Source organism: Dendropsophus ebraccatus, chromosome 14, assembly GCF_027789765.1.
Source record: "Dendropsophus ebraccatus isolate aDenEbr1 chromosome 14, aDenEbr1.pat, whole genome shotgun sequence".
NCBI lineage: Eukaryota > Metazoa > Chordata > Amphibia > Anura > Hylidae > Dendropsophus > Dendropsophus ebraccatus.
This window is the reverse complement of record NC_091467.1, coordinates 48,918,360-48,933,793: the sequence shown is the minus strand read 5'-3', so window position 1 is coordinate 48,933,793 and position 15,434 is coordinate 48,918,360. Positions and strand designations below refer to the sequence as shown.

The 15,434-nt window shown below is 43.7% G+C and overlaps 1 protein-coding gene across 5 annotated transcripts in view; it reads right to left on the bottom strand.

Annotated features, from left to right (window-relative positions):
- Window positions 1-826: 826 nt before the first annotated feature.
- Window positions 827-15,434, bottom strand: part of CHRNA4 (cholinergic receptor nicotinic alpha 4 subunit) — a 48,745-nt gene continuing 34,137 nt past the window's right edge. For all 5 annotated transcript variants that reach the window (XM_069953891.1, XM_069953889.1, XM_069953890.1 and 2 more), the window contains 2 exons: window positions 3,867-5,241; window positions 827-1,379 (listed from right to left, as the gene is read on the bottom strand). In XM_069953891.1, the coding sequence (XP_069809992.1) occupies window positions 1,254-1,379; window positions 3,867-5,241 (1,501 nt within the window). In that variant the 3' untranslated portion in view covers window positions 827-1,253. The remainder of the gene's footprint in view (window positions 1,380-3,866; window positions 5,242-15,434) is intronic.

The following is a 15,434-nucleotide window of genomic DNA, read 5'->3' as shown; positions in this document are numbered from 1 at the left end:
TTGCTTGGCTGTTTTTGGAGTGAAGCCGCAGCCTTCACCCAGGACATAAGCAGCTGTAGCCAAGTTGATGCACACCGTTGCCCCTAGCAACCGTTTTGCCTGCATCCTCCACCAATTGTAGGGATCTTCCCGGGGGATGGTGTGGTTGGACACAGTTCAGACAGCAAACTTGGACTTATAAAAAACAACTGGGTGTTTATTAGCTGCATAAACAGTCCTCAACAGAAATGTAGCAATACCATGCTTTTCAGAACAAAACAAAAACAAAAAGGTCCTTGCCCGTCCGGGCACTTACTAACAACCGGTCACCTATCTGGCACTTGGTAAGCAGAGTCGCTGAGTAAGCCCCCAGCAGCGACAGTATCCTTTGCTCGCAGCAAACCCAGCCTGCAGGCTGTTCACTTCTGGCTGAGAGCAAACCAAGGATCCTCTGCAGGGCTTTTCTCTGTCAGGCTGATTAGGGCCAGAGACACCTGACCCCAAAACCTGACCTGGATCGGGGGGGAGGGAATGGCAAATCCCACTACCAAAACCTATCTGCCATTCCATGTAAGTCCAGGCCCGGCAATAATAAATAATAGCTCAGCAGCATAACACTGCTGAGCACAGATGCCTCCTGGACTCACCATCTCACGTTCCGTATTAACCTGGGTGAGATGTACACCCCCTCGAGCACTTTTCCCGTGACATGTCCACAAAACATATATTAAGAATATTGCCTAGAATCTTGAAGATTCCCTTTTCTCCCATTCATCGTCATCACACAGGACACACCATAGAAATGAACAGAAGACCACAGACAGATTATCCTGAAGGTTTCCTTCATGTTTATTCACCCACCTGCTGCACACCAGCAGGGTTTGGTCAGAACACACCATTGCTTTGTGCAGTGAGCTGTGTACAGCAAATATTTAATGAAGGATTCCTTGCCACGGACGCAGGGAACGCCTTTGAAATGGATTTCTGCCCTCGGGTATCCCCAGGAGCTTTCCGAGCTCACTCATGCGAGTCAGACATAGGATTAAATATTTATATACTACAGACACTGTCACACGCATTCGCACTCTGGTCCTTCTCCTCCACTTTGTCCTAGTTTCGCCTGAAATCTTAAGTACCTCAGTCTGTTCTCGTGTCCGGTCCAGCCTGTCTGCATACACCATGCATTCATGCTCCCCTATATTCCCACCCTAGTCCGATGTTTCCCCACCCACAGTCGGCAAAGCCAGTCTGTGCGTTGTCCTAGGACATTGAGGTTATATCATTCCGGCTAACCAAGGTGGAAGGAATAGTCCAACAGTTCCCAATAGGCAAACGATGATGAACATCCATAGGAAGATCCGGTCAATCACCATAGCAACATACTTCCAATCCTGTTTTACCTGGAGGAAGGAGAGATAAATCTACTTAATGGATAGCTTATACATATACCATGTAGATGAGACAAGGAATATGGGAAGAACATCAACTTATTAAAGGGGTAGTCACACCTTATAAAGCATGAGTCTCCAAACTGCAGCCTGTCCAGCTGTTGCAAAACCACAATTCTTATCATGCCTGGACAGCTAAAGCTTTGGATTTGGCTGTCCAGGCATGATGGGAAATTTAGTATTTCAACAGCTGGAGGGCCGCAGTTTGGAGACCCATGTTATAAAGAGAAGGTATCCCCCTATTAGAGGGGATATAAACACTGGGACCTCCGCCTATCCTAAGAAAAAAAGGGTTTCAGTGTTGATCCACAGCTGTGGCCCTTTCACTGTTTCAACCTCCACATCAGTCCTGGTCATCTGCATCTTTAACAGTACCAAAATTAAAGGGGTTATCCAACGTTAGAAAAACATGGCCACTTTCTTTCAGAGACAACACCACTCTTGTCTCCAGTTCAGGTGTGATTTGCAACTAAGCTCCATTCACTTCAATAGAACGGAGTTGAAAAACCTCACCTAAACTGGAGACAAGAGTTGTGCTGTCTCTGGAAGAAAATGGCCATGTTTTTAAAATCCTGGATAACCCCTTTAAAACTCACAGTTAGCCCTGACAGTTTTTGTCAGGGCCTACTGGGAGTTGCAGTTTTGCAACAGCTAGGCAGCCACAGGTTTGGGATCAATGATCTGCGATACGTAGCCTTCAGTCGTGCTATAGTGCACATCAGCAATCCTAGGAAGGACAGCAGTAACACATCTTTAACAGGTTGATGTGTGCTACAGGCATGGCCACCGAATGGCAGACACAGGGGAAGGCCTTCAGAAGTCAAGCAGAACTGTGAGCCTGAAAGCCAGTCAGCTACAGAATGCAAAAGAGAGAGGAAGGCGATGAGTGCCGAGGAAAAAAAAATGTAAAGCCTTGGCATCCACAATGCAAGAAGTAGAGGGGGTTGAAAGCTATGGAGAAGGATGCTGAGAGGTAAGACAGATAACAGCTACTTGAGATGGAAATAGACTAAATGATTGCAGGCTGTGCGCTCACTTTATCACACTGTGAGGAGCTTGCTGACAATGGTCTCCATTTAAAGCTATCAGACGGCACAGCGTGCACCTGCTGCATAATGACCCGAGCTGAATCATAGAGAGCCAAGGTCAGCAGCGTCTCCTGCACAGGCCGAGACTAAGCAATGAGGAAGTGCTCCATGTGCCCCCAACCCTAGTATGGCACGGCAGATAAGATGCTCCTACATCTTAGGTCCACTGGTAGATCATTGCCAGTACTCTATAAGTTCTTAACATCTTCAACAGTCAGACAACAATGGCTGGCTTTTATCCATAACCAGGGTCACTCTTACCTTGGGATCAGCTGCAGAGGCCAGAGAGTGTATGAAGCTGAGCAGCAATACTGCACACAACAAGTGTAGTGCTCTCTTTCCCTAGGGAACTAAAGGATCAGTTGTTGAAATTCAACATACGTTGTTGAAATTCAACTGGCTGACTATCATTTCCTCCGACACCGACAGTCAGGTGATCCTGCCAAAATCTGAAGCTAAAATTCATGTCTTCTTTATAGGGGTTCAGCCAATTTAGTCTAAGGTATATGGTCATACATCTTAGAGTAAGGTTGGACAAACATGGCGACCACCTAATGGTTATGGAGGCCTCCCATCAGTCCTTCATTGGCAGTTGTTGGGATTGGATGGTTGGATTTCAACATGCTGGATCCTTATATATGTCTGGCAGCAGCTTACTCACTTCATTCAGAGTATATGCAAGCCAAGAGCTATCTTTCTTAATTCTGCTTCATGTCTTTGGAATGGAAGGATGGAGAAAATTGCTGCCAGATGCCTCTGGTAATTACTTATATTCCCAAAAGCAAAAGGATTGGGCTTGTTCAAATCCAACATGCATGATCCTTCTATCCTCTGTCACCTGGCATTAGGGGATAGTCAAGAGGTCACCATATACATTAAATTGTTAGCTGAGATTGTTAGGTTTGGCCAGCTTTACCTAAACTTGCTATACAATTAAGAGCAATCTAGTCTTGATACGTCAGCAAAGTACAAAGTTATAAAGAATTTTTATAAATTCACCACTAATTGGCCAGATTCGTACTGACTCGCCAATTCCCAATGGATAGACTCTTCCTATTGGTGCCAACACACACACCTTATAATTTTTTCTCCACCGCTCACATCTCCATACACCATATAATGGAATTTCCCTGCTTTCTTGTCTTTATCCTAACCGCAGGACATTTGCTTATTCCCTCCTACTAATGCACTTGCATCACCTCAGGGTTAATGCATGCACATCAATATATTGATCACCAGGATACATGCACTTAAAGAGGTCTCCTGAATGTATTACAGATACCTTTGCCTATTGCCTGTTACATTATACATTGGCCATTAAAATTCAGTAAATATTCATCAGTATACTCACAGAGAAGTCTGCATCCTCTGCTCTCAGGTGATCTGCGATGTAGTGGACACCCTCTATGGCCAGCTTGAGAGATGGGGACATTAGGAGTACATGCTGCTCTTTGGCGCTAATTGTTTTGGTCACTTGGCTGGCACCACTTGGTTTCTCTGGGGTTTTGGGCTTGCATTTACATTGGGAATTTTGACTCCCTTGCTGTCCTTCATGAACATGGTGAGACAATGGTGAGTTGCTGGACTGACCATTGGTCTGAGAGGAATCCTCATGAAGGTAGCAGTACTGTATGCTCCTTGAGCGGCAACGAATTGTCCCCTCATTGGTTTCTTTGGGGGTGTACATCTGTTGGACACTTACAGAACGCACTTTTGGCATCAGGTTAGTTTGAGGCTCTCCGAGAAGATGGGTCTTGTTTTGAGGAGAAGGACAGCTAGCCAAGGTTGACTCTTCACACAACATTGAGTATTGCCCTGATGGAGACTTGCAGATCACTTGGGTATTTGCAGTCTGTTCCAACTGGTGGCAGCACGAAGATGTAGGTGAAGCCCTCTGACTGGTGGGACTGGCTGACGATGAGCTCTGGAAGGTTGGTTCAATCTCTGTCTCATTCCACAACCTAGGTGGAGGACTAAGTCTTCCAGCATGTAAGGACTCTATCAGCTTCTTGCAGTTATCTTTTGCTGGTCTCTTCATAAATAGTACCCGAGGCACCACATCTAAGAATATTCGACGTACCCAAGCTGGCATGGTGTGTGTGCGAGGAGAGCGGTGGTGCACATTCAACACAAACACTGTGATTATAATAGAAAGCGTAACAAAGATCATAGTGAACAGTAGGTATTCTCCGATCAAAGGGATGACCAGAGAAGTGGATGGGATGATCTCTGTAATGAGGAGGAGGAAGACGGTCAAAGAAAGCAGCACAGAAATACACAAGGTGATCTTCTCCCCACACTCTGAGGGCAAGTAGAAGACCAGCACAGTCAGGCAGGAGATGAGAAGGCATGGGATGATGAGGTTAATGGTGTAGAACAGAGGGAGCCGGCGGATGATAAAGGAATATGTAATGTCCGAGTAGATTTCTGTGCAGCACTCGTACTTTTTGATGTTGTAATTGCCGACAGCATTGACGATAACCCATTCGCCGCTTTCCCAGTAGTCAAGCTGGTCGACATGGTTGTGCATACTGATAAGGTCAATCTTTGCTCTATCGTAAGTCCACGAGCCAAACTTCATGGTGCAATTCTGCTGGTCAAAGGGGAAGAAAGTGACATCGATGCTGCAGGAGCTCTTGTAAATGGCAGGAGGCATCCATTTTATGCGCCCGTCATGAAAGAGATGAGCTTTGGTCAGGTGGGTAACGGCAAAGTCTCCATCAGCACTAAAGGGAACAAGAAGAAAGGAAATTTCTGAGATGATGTGATGTTTACATATAAAAAATGGATGTGACAATGGTGAAAATGTCTCAAAAAGGGAATCTATTAAGATTTTATTAAGGCCAATTACACAGTTCTTGCCTTTACAGTTGTATACAGACCACTTGCCATCATACAGTTGTATACATGCTTCTTGCCATCATACAGTTGTATACATGCCACTTGCCATCATACAGTTGTATACATGCTTCTTGCCATCATACAGTTGTTTAAGCTCGTACGAGCTTATATATACTGCTTGCTATCATATGAGGGTATACACCCCGCTTGCCATCATACAGGCATATACACCCTGCTTGCTAAAGGCAATATACATTGCTTACCATCATAAAGACATATACACACGGCTTGTGATTATACTTATATACCCTGCTTGCCATAATACAGGTGTAATACATTGTTTATCTTCATACAGGTATTTATACACAGCGCTGTCATATATAAAATTACTCTTCCTCCAACTCTATATTTCAAGCCAGAAACCAATGATCAGTACTAGGAATAAAAACTTTATAAAAAAATTACTCGGTATATGTACATAACATTCTGGTCTGCCCCAGATAAAGGATTATACAACTTTCCCAAGCCCACTTTGACTATTGTATTAAACATGGTAAAAATGTGCTTATTGCTGCAGTGACGTCAGACCTTCTGTTCTACTAGTTGAGGAAGAAATTTGCCATTTCATGTATAGGCTAAGGGGGTTGTTCAGTATTAGAAAAACATGGATGCTTTCTTCCAGAAACAGTGCCACTCCTGTCCACAGGCTGTGAGTGGTATTGCTGCTCAGTTCAAGTAAAATGAATGCAGTTGAGCTGCAATATTACAAAAAATCCACAGACAGGTGTGGCTCTGTTTTATATAACCAGTAGCCATGCTTTTCTAATCCTAGACCTTCCCAACATGTGATCGCATGGACTCACCAGCTCTGTCCGCTCAATATATGGTGGGTGATGGCTGTTTAATGTCAGCAGCTAGAATGGGAAATAACTCTGATCCCTGAATCCATTCAATCTCTTTGATGGGGTACTTTGAGGTTAAGACAGCACTCCGGGGTCTAGTCAAAGGCAGGGCATACTAACAGTGATTCCAGCACAACACACTGCCATACAAAAGCATTGCAGTGCATTAAAGGGGCTCTGTATCCACAATCTGCCCGTCACATAGCTGCTTTGAATCGAAAATCTGTCCTGTCCTAAAAAACTACTTTTAAACAGCCCTATGTCAAATTGGTGTGGCCTAGAGTGTCTGTGCCCTATACTTGCACTTACTCTCCGGCCCTCTTTACCATTAGGAATGCCCCAGGCAGGATTTCTTCTATTCATCACCTGTCTGAACACTGCACAGGTGCTGGATCGTTAAGGCTCATTTGCAGAGTTCAGACAAGTGATGATTAGGAGAAATCCTCCCCAGGGGCATTCCTAATGATGAGGAGGGATGGAGAGGCGGTGCACGCCTAGGGCACAGACACTCTAGGACACACCAATTTGACATAGGGCTGCAAGTTTAAAAGTTGTTTTTTAGGACAATAACTGCATCACCTGCCAAACGGACCTCAGGACAGATCTTGGATTAATAGCAGCTATCTGTAAATACAAGCGGTTTAGGGGGGGGGGGGGGGGCAGATTGTGGGTACAGAGTAAGGGTGCAGGTACAGATTTCAAACAACTTCCCTCCATTTTAGCCCAGAAAAGAAGCTCAAAAGTCTTGTCCACCAGGTGTCTCCCTTCCCTGCAATCTGCTATTAACTTCTTGCCCTCGGAGGGTTTCATAACCAGAGCTGCATCTCCCATGAGGCAAGATGAGAATCTTGCCTCAGGTGGCAGATTATATGTTGCATAGTGAGCGGCTATATATACATTATATTTATGACCACTCAATACAGTACAGGAGCAGGGAGTTCAGCAAGAGACTGATGTCCCTGCTCATGTAGGCATAGTTTGTGGTGTGCTACGCTAATAGTGTACTGTACAACGGAATATGCATACAGCAGCAGGGACTCCAGTCTGATGACAGACCTTTTGCTCCTGTACTGTACCGGTGTCTTTCACCACTCTGAGGGGTTAACCTAATAAAATTGAATCGCTGAATGCACATAAAAAAATGGCATTAAAGCTCTAAATTTGGAATCGCTCTAATCGTTTTGACCTGTACAATGAAGTACGATGAACTCCATAAAACAAAGCACAAAAAACAATGGCGTAATTTTATCCCGTGTATCCTAAAATAAATGGCAACATTAAAAAAAAAAGTCGTTTTGCAAAAAAATACCAGGCCACCTGCAGAGACGTCAATGGAAAATGTAAAAGTAATGGCTCTTGTAAGAGGAGGATAAGAAAAAGCAAAAATGCTGTCGAGAAAAATTAGCTGTGATGGGAGGGGGTTAACATTGTTGCCACTAGGCAATGATATTGGGGGGGGGGGGGGTTTGGGTTAGAGCTACGTATCAACGTCTCCTTGTACGCATTTTGGCTCTTGTAATTTGCAGGTATTTATTCCACGCGGCGTTCCCAATTTTAACACTTACACATTAAGCCGCACAAATCCTCCCGTGTTGACTTATCAGATCCGGCGCTGTCTTGCATATTTAACAGACTGGGTAAAAGGTTTTCTGTATCCTCGCATATAAATAGAGGAAGTGCTCGGTTTGGTGAGCAGGAAAACACCTTTCAGCAGGCAGATGATGAGCGCCAGTGGTTCAGAGCCTGTGGTCAGACTGCACGGGATACACACAGGCCGCTTGGCAGCTCCTCACTATAATGTACAATCGTTTTATTAATGGAGAATTACTATGGAACGGCTTTAGCTTCCTAAAGACTGTTCTACATGGCGTCTCACTAAATACCGAGACCTGTGGTATGAATCTCATATAGAGACCATTACATATGTTCTGCATAGAGAATGCTGCACATCATCACGGGTCATCCATGAGAGTTGCTTTGAAGATAAACGCAGAACATTCAGACAGCCCGGATCCATCCCACTTTGTCCTCTACTTCGAGAATGTGCAAGAGACCTAAGATATAGTGATCCCCAATTTGTGGCTCTCTAGCTGTTGCTAAATTACAACTCCGATCATGCACCTTTGATTGTTCTGCGCTTCAGCTATTCCAAAACTACAGTTTCATCAAGTCTTGACAAACTCTGCTATAACATGTATCTGAGGCAAAGACTACAAAGACTTTAGGTGCCCACCATGCTGCACCATAACTCCTGAATGTGGACACATTGCAAGTAACCTCAGAGCTGTCCAGGATGATTTTCTCATTCCATACAGGCCATTCCATGCAGTTCCATGGCTACGTTCTTTTCTATTATCTGCAATGGAACAGCAGAACATACAGACTATTAGCAAAGTCACAATGCCCTGGCCCCAAGTTCGGATGACTCCTAAATGCCTCATGATTTGGCTCAGAGTCAGCCAGTGCCACCAAAATTGTCAGGTTTGGCCAAATTTCTCTCCATTTCTATAGCATATACAATCCCTATAGAATCCCAAGTGCCAATACATGGTCCTGAGGTTACAGGGGGCCATACAGCACGTAACGTTGGATGCACATGGCTCAACCCAACAATTTTGGTCAAGTTGGCCAAAAACTAATGTGTATGGGGAAGTTCTGAGTTTCCCCAGAGGCAGAAATCGGGGGAGAAAAGACCCTGGCATGTTGATTTCTTTTGTCCAATCCTGTTGTTCTCTAGGAGAAAAGGGGAATCTGGCAGCAGCTTAGCCCACTACGAACACATAAACGCTTGGCTGAACACATGCAAATATATTTGAGGGGGGGGGGAGGGGTTGAAGAGAAAGCTGTACCTATGACCACCTTTAACTTTGGGTATTTTCCTTATAGAGGGAGCCATTGCATATCAAATCAACCTCAGTGCAGAACATAAGTCTCCCCTATTGTGACATAAGCCAATGCCAACGCCAATGCTAACATCAATTCCCAATTACAATCTTCTAAAACTGGTCTATTATATTAGTGCTGAGTACAACAAACAATATAACCCCCCGGGGGAGTTGGGACCGTACGAAGCTCATTGCTGACCCCTGCTCCTTCTCATTGGCACAGATGGCGTTTCATATAATATTAATGGCGTGTTGATATATATAGAAGGAGACTGAAGTTTGTTTCGCTCTTCCTCCAGCCTGAGCAGATCACTTCTGTTCCATATACAAACATTCCCCTCAGTTCCTGTATAAGACAGTTTGACATCTGACGCTCTACGCTATCACAATCTGGGATGAAACAGCGAGATGCTTCTGCGCTCCCAGGCTCCTGTCACTATCAGCCGGTAGCAGCAGATTTTCTATCTTTCCCCACTAATGATAGCAGAGCCTACACCCAGTCCTGACCCCCGCACTAAGGAGGGAGGATGAGGAAGGATGAACCTCTGCTGTATAAAAGAGATGGAGGCCCCCAGAGAACCGCTGGTGTAAGGAAGGGGAAATTATCTCCCAATAAATAGTTGCCAAACTCAGGTTCTCTCTCTAGTTCCAGGGCATGGGAATAACATTATTTCCACCTTAAGATGCTGCGTGCAAGGAATAAACACGACGCATTATGCTGCATGTTTACTGGAGAGAACTAGGTCATTGTAGATGAGTGGTTTCATTTAATTTATATCCTTCAGGTAGGACCTGAAATTAACAGCAGCTCAGTCCGGGCCATGGATTAACATGCACCAAATGTATTAAAAAGTACATGACTCTTAGAAAATGTGACTTTCTTTACGCCAGTTATGAGATATCTGCTATAATTTTATTTTTAATTACCGCAATTGTATTGGGCGGTGGGAGACCATTTCTGCTGAGCCCAGTTAAAGTTTCTTAAAAAATAAATAAAGAAATAGAACGAATGGCACAAAACACCAAAAAGTTGTGTGCAAATATTTGTACACTGGAGAACTGGTGTATATAACATAACCCCCCCCCCCCCTCTTCTGCCCCAGCTCTGCTGGTAGGGGTACCTGCTCAGGTATAATGCCCTGGAAAACCTTGTGGGCACTCTAATTGGCACTATATTGGATGCCATCTAGATTTCTAAATAGATACATAACTTGAAGCTCTTGGGCTCCAGTTGAAAACTTGCAACAGAGCCCCTATCTACCATGTGGCACCAGGGCTCGAATGTGATTGTTCCATCTGCGCCCCAGATAATAATGCTCTTGTTCCTCAGTAGGTCAAGTACAAAAGACATCATGGGCTGGAGGTTTCAATGTAACCTACAGACCTTTAGCATGGAGACTTTAACATTTTGTAATTGATAGATGATGTCCCCAACCAACTTCTTATGTAAGCTATTCCAAATCCAGAATGCTATGTATGTGTCATCTCAAATGTGTAGATATATACATGGATGATGGGACAACATAGCCCATGGCTAATCCATGAACTCAAGTATATCAGAGCAGAAAGTGACTTTTTCACAAACAGGAAAAAGTTTTCAATGATCAATTGTGGGATATTAAATCCTCTCTGTAACCTTCTCTACAACTATACACCAAATGCATCGACTATAACCTTGTAAACCTCTAAGAAACTTAGTGGGTCCATAAAATTTTTATTTCAACCTTCTATAATCCTGTATCAAAGACATTGATTTTGTCCACTAATCCCTCAGTAGAAGCTTCTAAAGGACTCTGATCAATTTATTGATCGGATCTACTAGAAACTTACAGTACACCTGCAACACTATGACAACCATTGATTACTTTACTAGACTCTCTTTGTAACCATCTCCATGAGGAATTGCTTGGGTCTACCATAGTTTTACTTTAACCTTATATAATCCTCAACCAGGGACAAAGATTTCTGCAACTAGGACCTGCAAGAGCTTTGTAGTCAATCCCTGGTGAAATGCATCTCTTTGGCCCACTAGACACCCACTACAACCATCATTGATTGGGCCTTCTAAACTTTTACTATAATACTCACACATCCCACCATTATGACTATTGATTGAGTCTAGCATACACTCTTTTATAATCTTCTACGACTCTCCATTAAGAGGCTTTGCTTGAGTACATTTTTATTCTATAAACCTTCTCCAGACCTATAACAACAACTGAATAGATCTACCAGATTCTCTTTATAACCATCTTCTACATTGAAAAAAACATGAAATGGTTCTATGACAACCTTTTACGGTCCCTATCAGGTGATGATTTAGTCTAGTAGACCCTCTCGAAAACTTTATACTTTTCTCAAATTTCTACCATAAGTCTATCTTTACCAGGTTTCTGTATTGAGTCTTTGAGACACTCACAACTTTCGACTTTGACTTTACTCAAAAAAACATTCAAGACAATTTTATTACATACACTGTTAGGGTCTACTAGACATACACCTCCTTCAAACATGGATGACTATTAATGATCAGACCTACCGGATTTCTCACTGTAACCTTCTCATTGTAATCTTCATGATAGAGCAGTTGGGTCCACTACACTTATATTAATGAATAACATTTACAGGGGTGTAACTACCACTGTAGCAACCATAGTGGCTGCTATGGGGCCAACCTAATCAAGGGGCCTGGTGACCTGCTCCTGCACTGGCCCCCCTGATCTGTCATCCTTTACAGCACCCGGTGGCTGAGCAGACCTCCTGGGATCTGCAAATCCCTATAACTGAAAGCTCTACAGACGAGCACTTGCAGTTAAAGTGATTGTACCACCAGGCCCAGGCTGAAGCACTGGAGGCGGGCCGACCCACCCTTAGTGGGAAGAAACCCCAGCCCCTCTATGACGTGACTCCATTAGAATCAATGGAACCCTATCATAGAGGGGCTAGGGTTTCCTCCCACTAAGGGAGGGTCGGCCCGCCTCCAGTGCTTCAGCCTGGGCCTGGTGGTACAGTCACTTTAAGCAGTTATGGCTACACTTTACGGCTTAGTGGTCAGTCGGGAATGGGGGGGGGGGGAAGCAAAAGTTTGCTATAGGGTCCAGCCATTTCTAGTTACGTCCCTGATCATTTATCCAACACTAACTGATTCTGCAGCACTTAACATAGATTTGCCAATTTGGTCTTGTGTTAACCTTTTCCTATCCTAACCTCAACCTTGTGGTCCTGAGATGGTTGCAAAAAGATTTTAGATGACCAAGGGGGTTGTAGATGCAGTCAGTGCCTTAAATTCTTTAAAATGTTCCACTCAGGGTCTAGTAGAGGGTAGAGGATTGTAAAAGGTTAAAGTAAGGAGGTAGTGGACCCAGCCTTTAACCTTCTAAAATTCTCTTCCAAAGGCATCAATTTGGTTTATTAGACTCCCCCAGTAGAACCTTCTACAGTTCTCTATCAAAAGTATCAATTTGGTTATTATACTTATTAGAACCATCTAGAGTCCTCTGCATAAGGGACTGATGGGGTCTACCATACACTCACTGCAACCTTCTATGCCCTCCATTGATTGTCTCTTCTAGACTTTTACCGTAACCTCTGCGATCCTCTACTCTGATTGAGTTCTTGACCTTCTTATCAAGATTAATCCCATCAGAACTGATTATATAAATACAAAACATTTCTCGAAAGAAAAAAAAAATCTCATCCTCCGTCTCCGAGGCAATTTAGTAGTTACACAGTCCTTATGAGATTATCCCCCTCCCCTCGATGCCCGATCTCTGCATTCAGAAGTTAATCACAAATTAAGAGAAGGAAAAGATAAGAGAATTGCGATCACACGTCTGAGAAAATACAGAGACTTTGTCCCGTACAAACATTTCCATCTCAGTTTTAGCGGATCTTGAAAGGTCTGTTTGATAATCACAAGCTTCTTTCATGATAAGTGGTAATTCCCTAGCTAACACTTATCGAAGCAGACGGCCTCTCTTGGGTCCCCAGAGTGTTTTTAGAAAATGAAGACCACAAGAAGGTTTGCTGCCGGAGCAGAATCCTCCACTTCAGCCCTCCCGCGTTAATTACAGTGGAATCTAAATGACTGGAGCAGAACAGGAGAGTCGTCGAAAGTGCGTCTCAAGCATATTCACACAGTAGCAGGTTATTTAACTCTGAGATGACACAACCTCCGATGGGAACTGTGTGCAAAGACAAAACTAAAGGCCATTAGGAACTTTCCTGTTCACAAACGATAATGAGGATCTATGCGAGGCCTGGAGCTTTTCCTTGCTTGGTCTTTGTCTTGGTCAGCTTCCATATCTGCATAATACATTCTGAGAAACAATTAATTCCCAGCAATTAAAGTAGGGAAGCTGAATTTAAGGATTATGAGGCTCAGTCTCATCCAGACTGACCCCCCATACATGGGGTATCATAACCTGCCCGGATACTGCCATTGTGAAACTTATTAAAGGGGTTATCCAGCATTTAAAAAACATGGCCACTTTCTTATAGAAATAACACAACTCAAGTTCAGGTGTGGTTTGCAATTAAAGGGGTTATCCGGCGCTACAAAAACATGGCCACTTTTGCACCGCTCTTATCTCCAGTTCAGGAGTTTCAAAACCACACCCGAACTGGAGACAAGTGTGGTGCAAAAGTGGCCATGTTTTTGTAGCGCTGGATAGCCCCTTTAAGCTCCATTTACTTTAATGGAACTGAGTTACAATACCTCACCCAAACTGGAGACAAGAGTGGTGCTGTATCCGGAAGAAAGTTTCCATGTTTTTCTAATGCTGGATAACCCCTTTAGAGTTATAAAAGGTGCATAACAGGAGCCAAATTGTTTATAATACTAACTAGCAGAATAGAGAGTGTAAAACAGGATGTAACTCAGGATCAGTACAGGGTAAGTGATGTAATTTGTACACAGTGATCCCACCAGCAGAATAGTGAGTGCAGTTCTGGAGTATAATATGGTATATAACTCTGGATCAGTACAGGATAAGTAATGTAATGTATATACACAGTGATCCCACCAGCAGAATAGTGAGTGCAGCTCTGGAGTATAATATGGGATATAACTCAGGATCAGTACAGGATAAGTAATGTAATGTATATACACAGTGATCCCACCAGCAGAATAGTGACTGCAGCTCTGGGGTATAATACAGGATGTAACTATAACAGGATAGGTTATATGAGGAATGTGCAAAATGTAGAAAAATCCTGATGGGTTCACTTTAATTTTGAGACTTGTTCTATTTTCAGAGCCTCTCCAGATAATCCATTCTATCCTCCGTGTGCTTAAATGCCTTTGCTGTATGAAAACGGGTAAAGCGGGATGAGAGATTACTGCAATAAAGCGAGATCTCGGCTTGTACTTTTCTTGCGGTGTCCACTGCTTGTGTTATAAAGGCTCCTGTAGACGACCCTTCCATGGGGGTCATTCTCTGTACAGCCTATGCAGCACACGTGCTCAGGTCTCACTCCCTCCTATTCCCCTGCAGGGATTTTGAACATTTTGCTAAACTCACAAGATTTGTCAAGCAGTAAATGACATTCAGATAATGCGTTTGGTAAATGAAATGTCAGGCAGATGAAAGTAATGACATGAAACGCACCAGCGCCACCAGACTATGGAGATATTTCCTTGTAACGGACGTTTTAATTTAACAAATTTTGGATGTTGACATTGCGATTTTTATTTCCTTATCAGGCTTTATACTCCTTACTTGTCAGAACTTGAACAATCTAGAGACATCTCTAATCTCCTCCTCAGAACCGGCTGCCCCAGATCACTTTGTGGGAAGATCCTTCCTGTCTATCAGCCGGTGATGGAGAAACAATAGTGCTGCCTCACCTAATACATGCCTCAGCTGCTGCAGAACCTCATAATACACACCTCAGCTGCTGCAGAACCTCATGATTAACACCTCAGCTGCTGCAGAACATCATAATACACACCTCAGCTGCTGCAGAACCTCATGATTCACACCTCAGCTGCTGCAGAACCTCATAACACACCTCAGCTGCTGCAGAAACCCATAACACTCCTCAGCTGCTGCAGAACATCATAATACACACCTCAGCTGCTGCAGAACATCATAATACACACCTCAGCTGCTGCAGAACCTCATAATACACCTCAGCTGCTGCAGAACGTCATAATACACCTCAGCTGCTGCAGAACTTCATGATTCACACCTCAGCTGCTGCAGAAACTTATAACACACCTCAGCTGCTGCAGAACCTCATAATATACACACCTCAGCTGCTGCAGAACCTCATAAAATACACACCTCA